This window comes from Pyrgilauda ruficollis, unplaced genomic scaffold, assembly GCF_017590135.1.
Source record: "Pyrgilauda ruficollis isolate IOZ18807 unplaced genomic scaffold, ASM1759013v1 scaffold2, whole genome shotgun sequence".
NCBI classification, from domain to species: Eukaryota; Metazoa; Chordata; class Aves; order Passeriformes; family Passeridae; genus Pyrgilauda; species Pyrgilauda ruficollis.
This window is the reverse complement of record NW_024519206.1, coordinates 31,298,539-31,311,371: the sequence shown is the minus strand read 5'-3', so window position 1 is coordinate 31,311,371 and position 12,833 is coordinate 31,298,539. Positions and strand designations below refer to the sequence as shown.

At 38.6% G+C, this 12,833-nt stretch overlaps 1 protein-coding gene across 1 annotated transcript in view; it reads right to left on the bottom strand.

Moving 5' to 3' along the window:
- GLI3 (GLI family zinc finger 3) overlaps positions 1-12,833 on the bottom strand; it is a 201,491-nt gene that overhangs the window by 77,593 nt on the left and 111,065 nt on the right. Inside the window, exon 5 of the mRNA XM_041466412.1 lies at positions 12,239-12,344. Coding sequence (XP_041322346.1) covers positions 12,239-12,344 — 106 coding nt within the window. The remainder of the gene's footprint in view (positions 1-12,238; positions 12,345-12,833) is intronic.

Here is a 12,833-nt window from a genome sequence, read left to right as displayed (position 1 = left end):
AGTTTTGCTATTTCCAAATAGGTGCTGAGTTTCTTTTTGAACATACAAATATAAAATTTCTTAATATCATAAATCTACATCAGTACAATCTGCGTATCTCCTTTCAAAAAATCAACTTACATAGTAAACAATAGACATGAGCTGAAAGAAACTTACCCAGCAAAAGCACAGTCATACAAAAAGAAAAACAGACAACTTAGGTAACCTTTTTGTAACCTATTTTAGAGCAAGTGATGATTCAATAGTGGCCATGTTATTAAGCCAGAATGAAGCAGTGCCCTACACACTAATGAGGTTAAAAAATGTAGTTAGGTCTTCATGTTAAAGGCACTTAGCAAGCAGCCTGCTTGGCAAAGACCAACTGTGTTGGAGCAGAGGACTAATCACACAGGCAGGAATCAAATCGACTGGAAGAATTAGGAGACTTGCGGCCCCGAGGAATGTAATTCATGCAGAAAAGCAGTTGTCAGAGCGAGGCCAGGGAACTGTGTGGGAAGAAAGCAAAATAAACAGCTCAACAAAGAAAACAAAGACACTCAAATAGTGGCTTTTCTAATGCTTGGGTACACTGAAACTTCAGTGGGTGCATATGACAAAAAATTCATCAAAGACGACCTCTATAAAAGCAATATACTGGTAAATAGTGAACTAGTTCAAAAACACTCAGAAAATGCCTGGAGATCTTTAAAGATAACCTTGGCAGGACAGAGAAAGTATACATACATACACGCAGGCATGACTGGGAGAAGAAGAAAAACAACTAATGGTACAAAGCTAAGAGAGTAGAAATGGTTTCTATAACTACTCCTCATTTCTCTCTCTACCATTCACAGATGAGAAGAGGATGCAATCTGCATGCAAAGAGTGCTCCTGCCTGTGTGCAGCAATACTCTCTGTGAAAAAACAGCATTGCTAATCAGGATCCACTCCCACAGCATGAGAACCAGATTACTGCATCCACCAGGGGGATTATCTGACCAGAAGGAAGAGCTTGAGGCTTGTCCTATATCTCAAAAAAACTCATGTGCAATTCATGGGCAGTTTTTCTCATGATGGGTATAACCCATGACAGTAAAATTAAATTTTGAAAACAACTGATATATGAATGTCACAAACACTTTGTTCTCTTGAAAAACAGTGTTTTTAATTAATGTGTTATTACTTCATAATTTAGCGCATTTTTTGTTTTTAGAGAATAAAGCCTTTATCACTTTTAGTACTTTGGAGCCTTTCTCATAATCTCATTCATTCACTTATTATTTGTCTAAACCCTCCCTACCTCAAACTCAAGAATGCTATGCTCACTATTGTTCCAACAAATTTTAGCTTCTCTTCTTCCCTTAACTCCTTCCACCCATTAAGGCAGGTGTTCCTTCTTCTGGAAAAGCACCTGAAAAGTTTCTCACATTACCTCAAGTGAACACTGTCCTCAACATTGGTTCGGTGATGCTCAAAAACACTCTTTTCCCAAATTCAAAACCAAACCAAAAAAAATCCTTTCATTTCCAGTGTCTACTGTAAGACACATTCACAATATTACTAAACTGGGATTTGGGGAAGAAAGAAATATTTTCCTTAATTTTTTTATATAATAAAATAATAACTTCACTGTTTAAAGCAAAACCAAGTTGGCAATAACAAAAGAGAAATTCAGGAACTGAGTATTTCTCCTATTGCACTTGCTACACATATTTGGTTGTGAAGGGAACATTTGACTAAAATTCTAACTTTACAGGACTACAGTCCTGACAAAACAGTGATATGGAGGTTCAGCATTAATCATTTCTGTTGAGGTATGGATGGATTTGCTTCAAACCTCTGTACTATCATCAACAGACAGCCCAAAATTGATATTCACAGGGATTAGGGACTGTTACTGAATAGAGTATCAGCTAGAATTTCTCATCTAAAACTACATGCAGCCAGAAAAAAAAATATATTATACAAATCTACAGAAACTCCTGAATAAAATTCTACATGTATACATTTATATCTAAAACACACGGATTATATTTTCTGATACGCATCTTCCCCCGCTTCCCCTAGACAAATATATGATGTGGGAAAGAAAAGCCATTTTGAGAGTGCACCTGAGTGACAATATCAGCTGTACAGTACATACTTATGTTGTACCCAGGACTGGAGTCAAGGGGTGACCTTATGAAAACATGACTTCCAAGCTTCTCCCATCCTCAAACAGCAGGTGTGCAAATCACAGATCAGCACCAACAGTCACGAGAGCAGGAGGATTCACAGGTATATGAAGCACCACTTACATCAAAGGTGAATTCTCCTAAGGTAAAAGGGGGGAAGAAAGATATTCTGCTAACAGCCCCTTCTTGTATTTTCTCTGCCAGTAACAAAGGTCCAGGTATGGGAGCTGGCTGAGGTGCAATCAGAGAAGATCAGGAAAACACTCAGTTCTCATGCCAGACTGAGAAGTCTCATCTCTGTCAGGCCATCTTTTTCAACTTGCAAGCACTAAAAGACATTTTGCTGCTACACAGTCCAGAATACAAGTTAGTCCTAACAAATGGTAAATATGTAATGGCTGGAAAACTATAGCCATCAAAAGAAGTAAGAGAGAAATTCCTTGCACTGCTATTCTTGTTCTATTTGTGTGAAAAACTGGAGTTAAAAAACATTTCCCAGGCAAAGCTGTAACTTTGAACAACAAGCATAAAGGAAATTAATATTCTGGATGCATACTTTTTCTGAGAAGTAGTAAATTCAGTTTTGAAATCTGCGATATAAATGCATTATCTATATGCTGGAAGCATTATTAGTTCTCTAAACAGAGTAGGTAGCTGGGTGTGTAAATGAAAACCCTAAGGGGAACAATCTGGCCAGCTTGGAACACACCTGCAGAAGCCACACGTTTGCTCCGTCAGCATTTCTACAATTCAATCTAATCAAAGGAGTAGAAACACAGTTCCCAAAAAAGGTGTCAGGATGGAAGCCTTATGTCCAAGGAACAAGCAAGGCAAACGAAGACAGAGGCAGGCTACACAAGCTTTCTTGGTATTGTCTTGATGATATATGCTGATAGTGATCTTCCAGGGTAAAGCAGAGAACACCTGATTGCCCCTGGTCATTCAGCTACTGATCTCTCTGCCAAATCTGTCTACAGTGTTGTTAAATGGGGCTATTTGCGTTGGTGGCCTCTATAAACCGGACTAGACTATCAATCTTTTCTTCCACGGGCCAGTGGAAAAGGCATGATAAATCTAGGCTGAATTTCAACAGGAGATACAGGACAGAAAGATGTGTATCTTTAAAGAGATAGCCACTTAAATCTGATATGTTTAGAAATTCTCCCTTATGTGAAATACTCCCTAATTTTCTGTTGATCCCTAACACCAATGGTCACAACACCTCATAAATAATGCTTTCAGGAAGATGATAGGTTCGTTCATTCCTTCAGGAGCTTTGTACTCCTGATTCATGGGCTGCAGGACGTTTGCCTCTGTGTCTAACCTCTGCAGAGCCTCCAGAAAATTGCCAATGCACCTATAAAGCTGACCACAAATGCAGTTGTAATCTATTATAAATTCAGACCTACACATTCGGTGCTGGAAGAGATTAACCACCTGCTCTTCAGTGGCAACTTCAGAGGGTCCAACTTCAATGTAAACATTACTCTGAAATAAAGTCCCAAGCCATTTCTTGGTCATGCATCCTAAAAGTAAAAATCAAACAAAATAACATTTTTCCTTAAATTGTTTCCTCTATTAATCAATAACATCAGTCATCAATGATAGCTCAGCCTGGCCTGAGGTGCAGTGATGAGAAACCCACTGAACACAAAACACAACACTTTAAGTGAAATTAAGGTATCATTGGGGTTTTTTCCTAGCATCACACAACACAGAATATGCAAGGGACAGCTAGTTAGTCTCCTACACCTCAGAAGCACAGCTTCAACAGCCAATGTTTTCTTACAGATATGTAAACAAATATAGACTTACACACACACACACACACACAGAGGTAAAAAATATAGTAGGATGAGTAGGTGGTGCCAAAACCAAGGTGTTAATTTAATTTCTGGTTTTTCATCCTTTGGGAAAGAAAAAGTGCCAACTACATTCAATCCATACTCCAAGATTCTAGGATTTGATGTCTTTGTTGGGGGAGGATGGAGTCTAAGTCAGGGAAAGATAGTGTGAGAGTGTGATGAAGACGCTCTGTGTTCCAAAACACATGCTACTCATCACTCACATTTCTTGGAGTTTATACCTACTCTAAGTTTAGGGTACGTCCAATTCACAACACAGGAATCTCACAGGTACACTTTAAAAAAAGAAAAAAAAATCCCCACTAAGACTGTAACATTTCAGCTCTCTTTGAAGCAAGATTTAACATGAGTGGAAGAATTGTGATGAAAAAAAAGGAGTCTGTCACAGTCCAGTGCCTCACAGGCTACTGCAACAAGTTTGACAGCAGCCTCTATAGAGTTGGCTTGCTTCTGGTTCACTGCACGTGAATACCACAGTCAATATCTGCTCACTCAACTAATACTGCTGACTACAGCACAAAGAACACAGGAATTTTGTCCAAGAAACCACAGGCTCAGAGCCTTTGAATGTGCACTATATTTAGAGCTTGCATTCTTTGCAGCTGATAACAGAATGAGATAATAAAAATTTCAAGCAGCAGAACTCAAGCATTGTAGCTACTCTATACATTTTTGTTTAAATGTTAAATTAAGGTAATGATCTACATGTTCTCAAAGGTTTTGCCACTGAACATTTTTTTCTATGCATTTTGTTAACATTTTCCCTCTAATTTTCCATCTTTCTCAGGCTCTGAGTAGCTCCTTGCATTAGTTTTAACTACAGAGATCTAAAATTCTCAGTCCATGACAAATGTAAGCAAAGATATTCACCCTATTATGTAAAGAGGATGCATGCAAACACACACACACACACACACACACACACACACACAAATTTGCACACAGCAAGCACCCAAACAACTTGAAATCATGTCTAGTTATTCCTCAGTTTACAGAAAAATGTTACATAGAACAGTGACCTGAGGCATAACTTTGCTGGCCATTCTTTTTGCTTCCATCATCCTTTAATTCACGCTGGTTTGAAAGCCCGCCTTAGGGAATCACTTTTCACTGGCAGCCAAGAATTCATCTAAGGACTGTTAACTGCCCAGACGGGGTAAATCAGCGAAGTGGCAGTGCTGATAGACACCTCACTGCCGATAAGCCTTGGAACTGCTCCTCTGCAACAGCATAATTCATAAAAACCTCCTAAAGAATCCCTTTTGCTGAACTCGGCTCCACCAGACAAACCTGTGCCTCTCTATGTATCAAGTGGGGAAGAGGCAACCGATCCCCTTTAGACCATCGGGGGAGTGTTCCCGAGGGTTTTTCCCAGTTTTTCCTCCTGTGTCACACCGGCAGGATGCCCTGTGCACTGTTGTACTGCAGAATGGTGAAGAGAGGTGGCCAGCCAGCTGCCAGCCACTGGAGGCACGTCTTGCTCATTAGGGCTGGGGGCTGCTGCCACTCGAGTGCTTGTCTCAACATTGAAAAAAAAAAAAAAAAAAAACATGAACCAAAGTTTTGGGGAAACTTTCTACTAGGGATTTTCAACAAAACAAACCATTGCATTTTACAAGCTCTTCCTTCTACATTAAAAATCTCACCAAAATTTTCCTCTAATTTCAATTGCTGCAACTTCCCCCAGACAGCCCAAAATCAAGCTGGCTGTATAAAAAGAACAAAGAGCCTCTGTTAACGCAATATTTATCTGATGCTATTGTTTCTCCTTTATAAATCTGTAGTTCCTTGGCATTACAATTAGCTACTCCAGAGAAAATGATTATGTCACAAAGTATTATCCACCACAGAAACAGTTGAATGCTGTGAAACAAATGTAATCTGGTGTGCTTAGAGGCAATTCTGTTGACATTCATGTAAATGTGCTGGCTCAAAATGGGGATGGATTTTAGCAGTGAATCCTTATTTGATCTACAATTTATTTTTCAGCAGAAATTAAGTAAGATCTTTTTTCCTAAATACTGATTTTTCCTAGGTGAGAGAGAGCAAATCAGTGAGAAATACAGAAGAGTAGAATTGACTGTGCAGTAACTTCAGACTGCAGTTTACCTAAACAAATGAATGTAACAACTTATGTAAAACAGCTACATCAAAAATACTTAATTATTTTTATCCACATTTTAACCTACTTTTTTTCCTTTAAAAGGTAGCTCAGAATCAAAAATTTAAGAGAAACATTTATCCTTTTTTTCTGCAATTCAATATATGCCACTACTAATTTGCTTTCCAAACTTTTTGCACTTTCAGATAGTTTTTAAAAACGCTCTGTTTCTGAAGCTATTCTGCAAGCACTACAAAGCTAACAAAGGAGAATTTATGAGAATCTGCAAATCTTAAGGTAAAATACCACTACATAAGAATGAGCAGCTGAACAAAACACTGATTCAGTATTTTAAATGATGCAAAACTATACACTGACTAAGACAACACAGTTTTAGCCTAGACAGAAGCTTCCTATTCCCAAGCTTTGTAAAAGGTCTGGCACTGAAAGAAAACTATCTGCTGAAGTTTACGTGTGGGCATCTGGCCCTGGCATTTTACTTCCCTGAATAATCACTAAGGAAAGAGGGATACACCTCTGCAGGCTCTGCCTGCAGAGCCTACAACACGCATATCTGTGGCACATAACAAATTGTGTATAACCTTAATAAGTCACCAGACCATGCTGATTCCTTCTCAGAGACCTGCTATAAAAATCCAGGCTATGAGCAGCTGCTTATTCTGCACACTGCACTTCACTTCCAGAGACAGGTTTCTTGGGGTGTTTCACATTTAATACAAGATTTCTTCCTGTTTAAAGAAAATACTTTCACGGATGATTCTGGGAAGCTGTAACTACAGTCATCTTTTCATGCCCCAAGAGCTTCCCAGTCTTTCTTCTTTGATGGCTCCTGGCTAAACCATAAAACCCATTCCAAGTCTTAAAGTAATTAAAGCCAATTCAATGAGTGATGTTTTTCATGCTGGGTGCGGCTCTCCTTCCCACTGTGAAAGGATCAATGAATGCTCTGACAAGCTGACAAACTCCTTGCCAAGTCTACAGCTTAGAGGTACACTGAGGTAAAGCAGCAGGTAAAAGATTTAAGAGGTTTAAACACTCAGATTCCAAAAAATAAATTAGAGCTTAGAAATGAAAATTAAAAGAAAAATCATAATGTCAGTGACAAGGGTGGGAAAAAATAAGCATCCTATCAAATGTGTGACTAGCAGTTTCTCTCACAATCAAGGATATGCTTTAATCTTCTCATATTTGGGCATCCCCTATTTTGCTGCATGGTCCAAAATCAGATGATGATGAAAGATGAGTGTCTGGGCCTCACTTTTCTTTCCACCCTTGTGTAACTGATGTGTGTATAAACTATGTATGAAATAACATATTTAAGAATCAGACTCCCTTTTTATCAACTTGGAGCTGACTGCAAGCAAAACACATGCTTTGGCTTAGTACCAGAGCATTGAGAAAGTTCAAAATATCTGTTCAAGGCATTCATGTTAGGCACATGCACAGTTCTCTGCACATGCATCATTTCAGGGTGTAAGAGCGCCAAACTTGCTAGTCTCAATCAGCAGTTAGGAAAACAAAAAGGGAGCTTGGAATATTGCTGATCCTAGGAAGCTAAAATACACCAGCTGCACCATGCAACTTCCTCTTGGCAAAGGCATTCTCCCCGGACTGTAGGCATATGCGTATCACCTTCCCTTAGATTTACCTGCTCACTCTTCCTCATGTGTAATCCAGAGCTAAGGCAAAAAGGGACGGCAGAAAGAGATGGAGGCTAAATGGATGAATATTTTCGAACATGCATGTTGCATCTTGTAATGCATTCGGCCCTGAAACTTTAGCTTTCCTATAGCCTCCTGCAACACATGCATTTACCACTCCAAGATGTACAAGCCACTGCTCCAGAGCCATTCCTGATATTGTCACTGTTATCCCCTGCCTCATCTCTGCAGGAGTGCGTTCCCTCCAAAGCCACAGTAACAGGTGGTCAGGATAGGTCACCTTCAAAGGCTGTCCAACTCAACCTTGAAATGAAGCATACTGGGAAAAACCTACTGATGCAACTTGGTTGAAGCGTGGGAATGCATGAATGGCCAAGAACCACAGTTTCCTAAATCGCTGAATTTAAATCCATCAGCAGAATTTTGCCTCTGCCTTTGGAGATTGTTTTAAAATTAACAAATAAAAACTCTCATCCCAGCTAAGACACATTTTGTGGGACTATGAAGTTATTTACACTTGCACTGTCATAACAATAGACAAGACATCCTTCTTCTTCTGTTCACTGCTAATAACTCTCATTACAAACAAAGACATCAAGCAACTGGAAGAGTTAGCCAATAATAAATCTGTGATTTGGATCTTGAAGAAGAATAGCATGCTCATGGTATTAATTTCAAATAAACACCCTCATTAGTGGCATGATTTTGAATCACTGCACACCAGCCAGAGAAGCCATCACACTCTAATGGATGACCTAGCAGATGACAAGGACCAAAACAGAAATAAGCGTCAGCTCCTCCTTTAATACCATACTTTAGAAATCAGTTTTGGAAATTAGGAAAAAGCTGAACAAAAACACAAAGAAAAACAAAGCAGGGAATGCGATTACTAAAGACAGGCTTCCTTTGGTTTGTTTTAATCATATGGTGTTTATCACATAATTTAACCTCCTAGTTCAATGTAAAGCAGCAAAACTGAATTAGTTTACTGGATTTTTTAAACTGAATTTGAGAAAACACAATAATAAAAAGAAAACACAATAATAAAAGGAGAACACAAGCCCCAGCCTCAATTCTGCCATTCATCCATTGCTGCTGAAGAACAACTCAAGTTTCATACATCTTCCTGAAGTATAAACCAGAGATGTACTGTAGAAATTCCAAGATAACTACACAGTCCTAACAGGTTTTGGTAACACAAAGTGACACATTTCAGTACATATTCATAAGGGTTGGGGGTTATTATTGGGCTGTAATTGCAGTTGTTCTAACATGTAATAAGCCATGGCTGGAAAAACAAAGGCAGGTTAATTTGTGATTTCCTCTATTCATTCAGAGGCAAATTAAGTGTCAAACAGCTAATACAGAACATATTTCATTTTATGAGATTTTAATTTAATTCTGCACCATATTGTTGATGCCTTAATGTAGGGTGGTTTATCTAAGTGGAAGAGCAATTTATAAACCTCTTTCAATTGAAATCTTTAATGATAGGATACAATGGCATAATTACACCAATGCCTGCTAGTCCTACTATACATACGCATCTGTCAGCAATTCCATCATAAACATAAACCCTTATTTTAAGGGTTTATAACTCAAATTATAAAATTTGGCTCCAGGCTGAAATTTGAGATGCAATAGTGCTGTCCATCAGCAATTAAACTATAAGAATCACATATATATATACACATATACCTTTTTAGAGCTGCAAGTACGGAAGAGCCCTGTAACATCTTTAAAATTCCTGTTTTCTTTTTTCTCTTTCACTTGACCAGTGTTCAAAATTATGTGCAGACACTGTAGGTACCATACAGACAAGGCCCTCCTCACATTTCTTCTGCACATGTATTATACCTAAACTAATTCCACTAAGGCTTGACAGGTTCTGGAACATATTTCAAGGAGCTTGGATAACTAAAATTATGCCTTTTTAATTTTTTTAAAATTTATATTACATACACACATTTGAGAGTACTACAAAGCTGAGGAGAAAACCACTCATACAATGAAGTCATTGTTGAAGCTGTAGGTAAACATTTGCTTCCTGACCGGTTTCTTGCCATTTTCTCTCAGAATTCTCAAATACCTTCTCAATTCAGTTCTTTCTTTTTTTTTTTTTTTTTTTTTTTTTTTTTTAATGGGTACTAGGACAGCAGTTCAAGTAATGGCTCCAAATGATCCCAGGTGATCCTAAGTGCTACTATCACCCAGCTCTGTAAAACTTGCAAGAAAAGCACTGGATACGTACCTCAGATGGATATACATTAATATATTTTCCTGAAAACTGCAAAAGCATGACAAATCATAACATCTACAAAGATGTTGAAGGCTAAATGATTGTTTTTTGAAGTTGCTTAATTGACATATTTAATTACACCAACTATAACAGCTCCAAGGGTCACTACAGCTCATCATTCCAATGGTGACATAAACCAAATGAGCAAAAGAATCAACAGAAGTTAATGGGGGAAAATGGCCAATATAAAGGCAATTTTGAGTTTAAACCTTGGGCTGATATCAGAGTATATTTCTAAAGCAGCTACCTGCAGTTATTGCATCTGGCTAAGACCTCCTTGGCTCTGCAGGGCCCAGCTGAATCCCACTCAATCAGGGAGTACAGGTGCACAGCACACAGCAGGGCACCTTTCCATAGAAGGAGCATGATTTTGGGGTCAGATGGGACTACCTCTGAATGCCAATCAAGGTATGAAAGAGGCATTTCCAACATCTTCTGGGGCTCTTAAAGAAGTCTTGGCACTGAGAGCAGTGTAGACCGCTAGTCCTGATTTCCCACTGTCACCCAAAGCAGGTAACACTGGTCTACCCACCCAAAAGCCCTGCTGTGGGCTTGGGGTGCCATGCTGTGGACGGGGTTCATGGGACTGAGGCTCCAGGGAGGGCTCAGCTCAGCAAATGCAGGAAGGATCCCACATGGCACAGACTTCCAGAAGCCTCTTCCAAGCTGGTAGGCAGTACTTGTGTCTTGGATGATGGTCCTCTGCTGGTGCAGGTTAAAACTCCCTACCCCATCTGCCCAATACAAAGGCAAATTCCCCACTAGCTTCAAAATGAGCAGGATCATCGCCCCCAGCTTCCAGAAACATCCATCCATGTAGAATATTGACTGCAATGCAAAATCTAGGATGGCCCCGTAATGACTGTCTGATCCTGCCACCTTCAGCTTACAACAGTATTTAGCAGAAAATTTAAGCATGTATTTGAGTGTACTTTATTATGTGGTAGATCGTGGTTTAAATGGTGATGCATCTCAGGAACCCTGAGGAATAAATCACAAACTTTTGTGCTTTCTCTTTCTATAAATACCCACTTTTCCTCTAATGCCCAAGAAGACTGCAACACAGATTTATTACTTACCTCCAGGCAAATTTGCTCTGAAATTACAATTCAGTAATAGAAGACTGACCCAAAAAACCTGTTAGTAAAATATTGTGTGTGTACTTGGGCATATAGTTAGGATTGTTAATATCAATTAATTCTGCTCACAGAGGAGGACTTGTTTTAAAACAACTTCATTTTTCTTCTGCATATATGTAATTACACAGCTGTAACTAATAGCCATAGAAAAGCAATCTGCCATCTAAACAACTAGCATTATTCTTCAAAGTATTACTTGTGCTTTTCTTCTTGTATTTCCTCAGTGTGAGAGGTGATTAGTAGATATGATTAAATTTATACATCAAACCTTTTAGTGAAGTACCAAGCCCTGCTTTTCGGCTCCATTTTAAATGGTATTTAGCAGTTTTCTGGACACATCTACTGGTTTATTTTGCAATGCTGATATCCGTCTCCCCATGTGGAATAAGATAAAATTAATTTCTACAGGATTTCACCACTACCACCCTTTTCTATGCATGTTATCACTGGTATTCATTTCTTTTATCTTTGTGTAAACCATGTGCTCTATCACATTTACCATTTTGTTTGGGTGACATTCTCATCAATCAACCGATTGCCTATATGTGCACACAACAGGGACTAAGAAAATTTACTAAAAATTTCATTATGCTTCATAGCAGTCACTAGGGAAGAAAACCAACCTAATGGTTGTTTTGTAAACAAGGAAATTTTAGCCATGAAGAATACCAAGCTTAATACAGATTAAATACATGTTTATCTGGCTGTATTTCACAGGGTTCAGCCCTTTTTAGTTTAGCCTTTACACAATGACATAATACAGAATAAATGTCAGCAAAAGACAGAGGTAACCTATGCCAGCTACCTATTATAACAGGAATTCCTCAAGCACCAGCATAGGTTTTGCTTTATGAAAAGATAACCTCAATGCTTTCCAAAAGTAAATCTCGCACTCTGAAAAGACTGGAAAAGTGCTTTAGGTACATGGTTTCAAGCATTGCAAAGGTTCATATATTTGTCCATTCTTTCAGGAAGCAAGGGGGAACACTGAATACTCACACATGCAGAGGAGGAATGGGAGATGGTTCGTAATGGTAGCGTCCCTCATGATGTCTTGCATCAATTGGTACAGGAGGGTGGAATGCTGGAAAAAGGTGAGGAGGATCTGAAAAGACAAGTGAGGTTCCCAGATCTGAATATCTCCAATGATTCTTTAAAAACAACATTCATAAAGACAGAGCAGTTACTGAAAAGCATGTGTTAAGAGTGCTATGACTTAGGGGTCACAATCTCCTTCCATGATGCTATCAGTCAGGTCTCTCTGAGAGGAGAATTTGGCCCACAGTGTTTGCATGAATATGTATTTACTAATTTTAATATTTTTTTATAGCTTAAATGGAAAAGGGCATTAAAAAAGTCTTTAATAAATAATTATGTGCCCATATGCGAAGCACCAGATCAAAAGGACCATCACAGCTTTCACAAGCATTCCTGATTTATTTTGTATTAAAACAAGAAAAAAAATCATCCCAGGAAAAAAAAACCTAAGCAGAGAATACAATGCAATAAAAACATATATCCTCAGAGATGTACACACAGGCCTACAACAGAAAGCCAAACTGAAGTGACATGCTGAGAAACATAAGTAAAACTG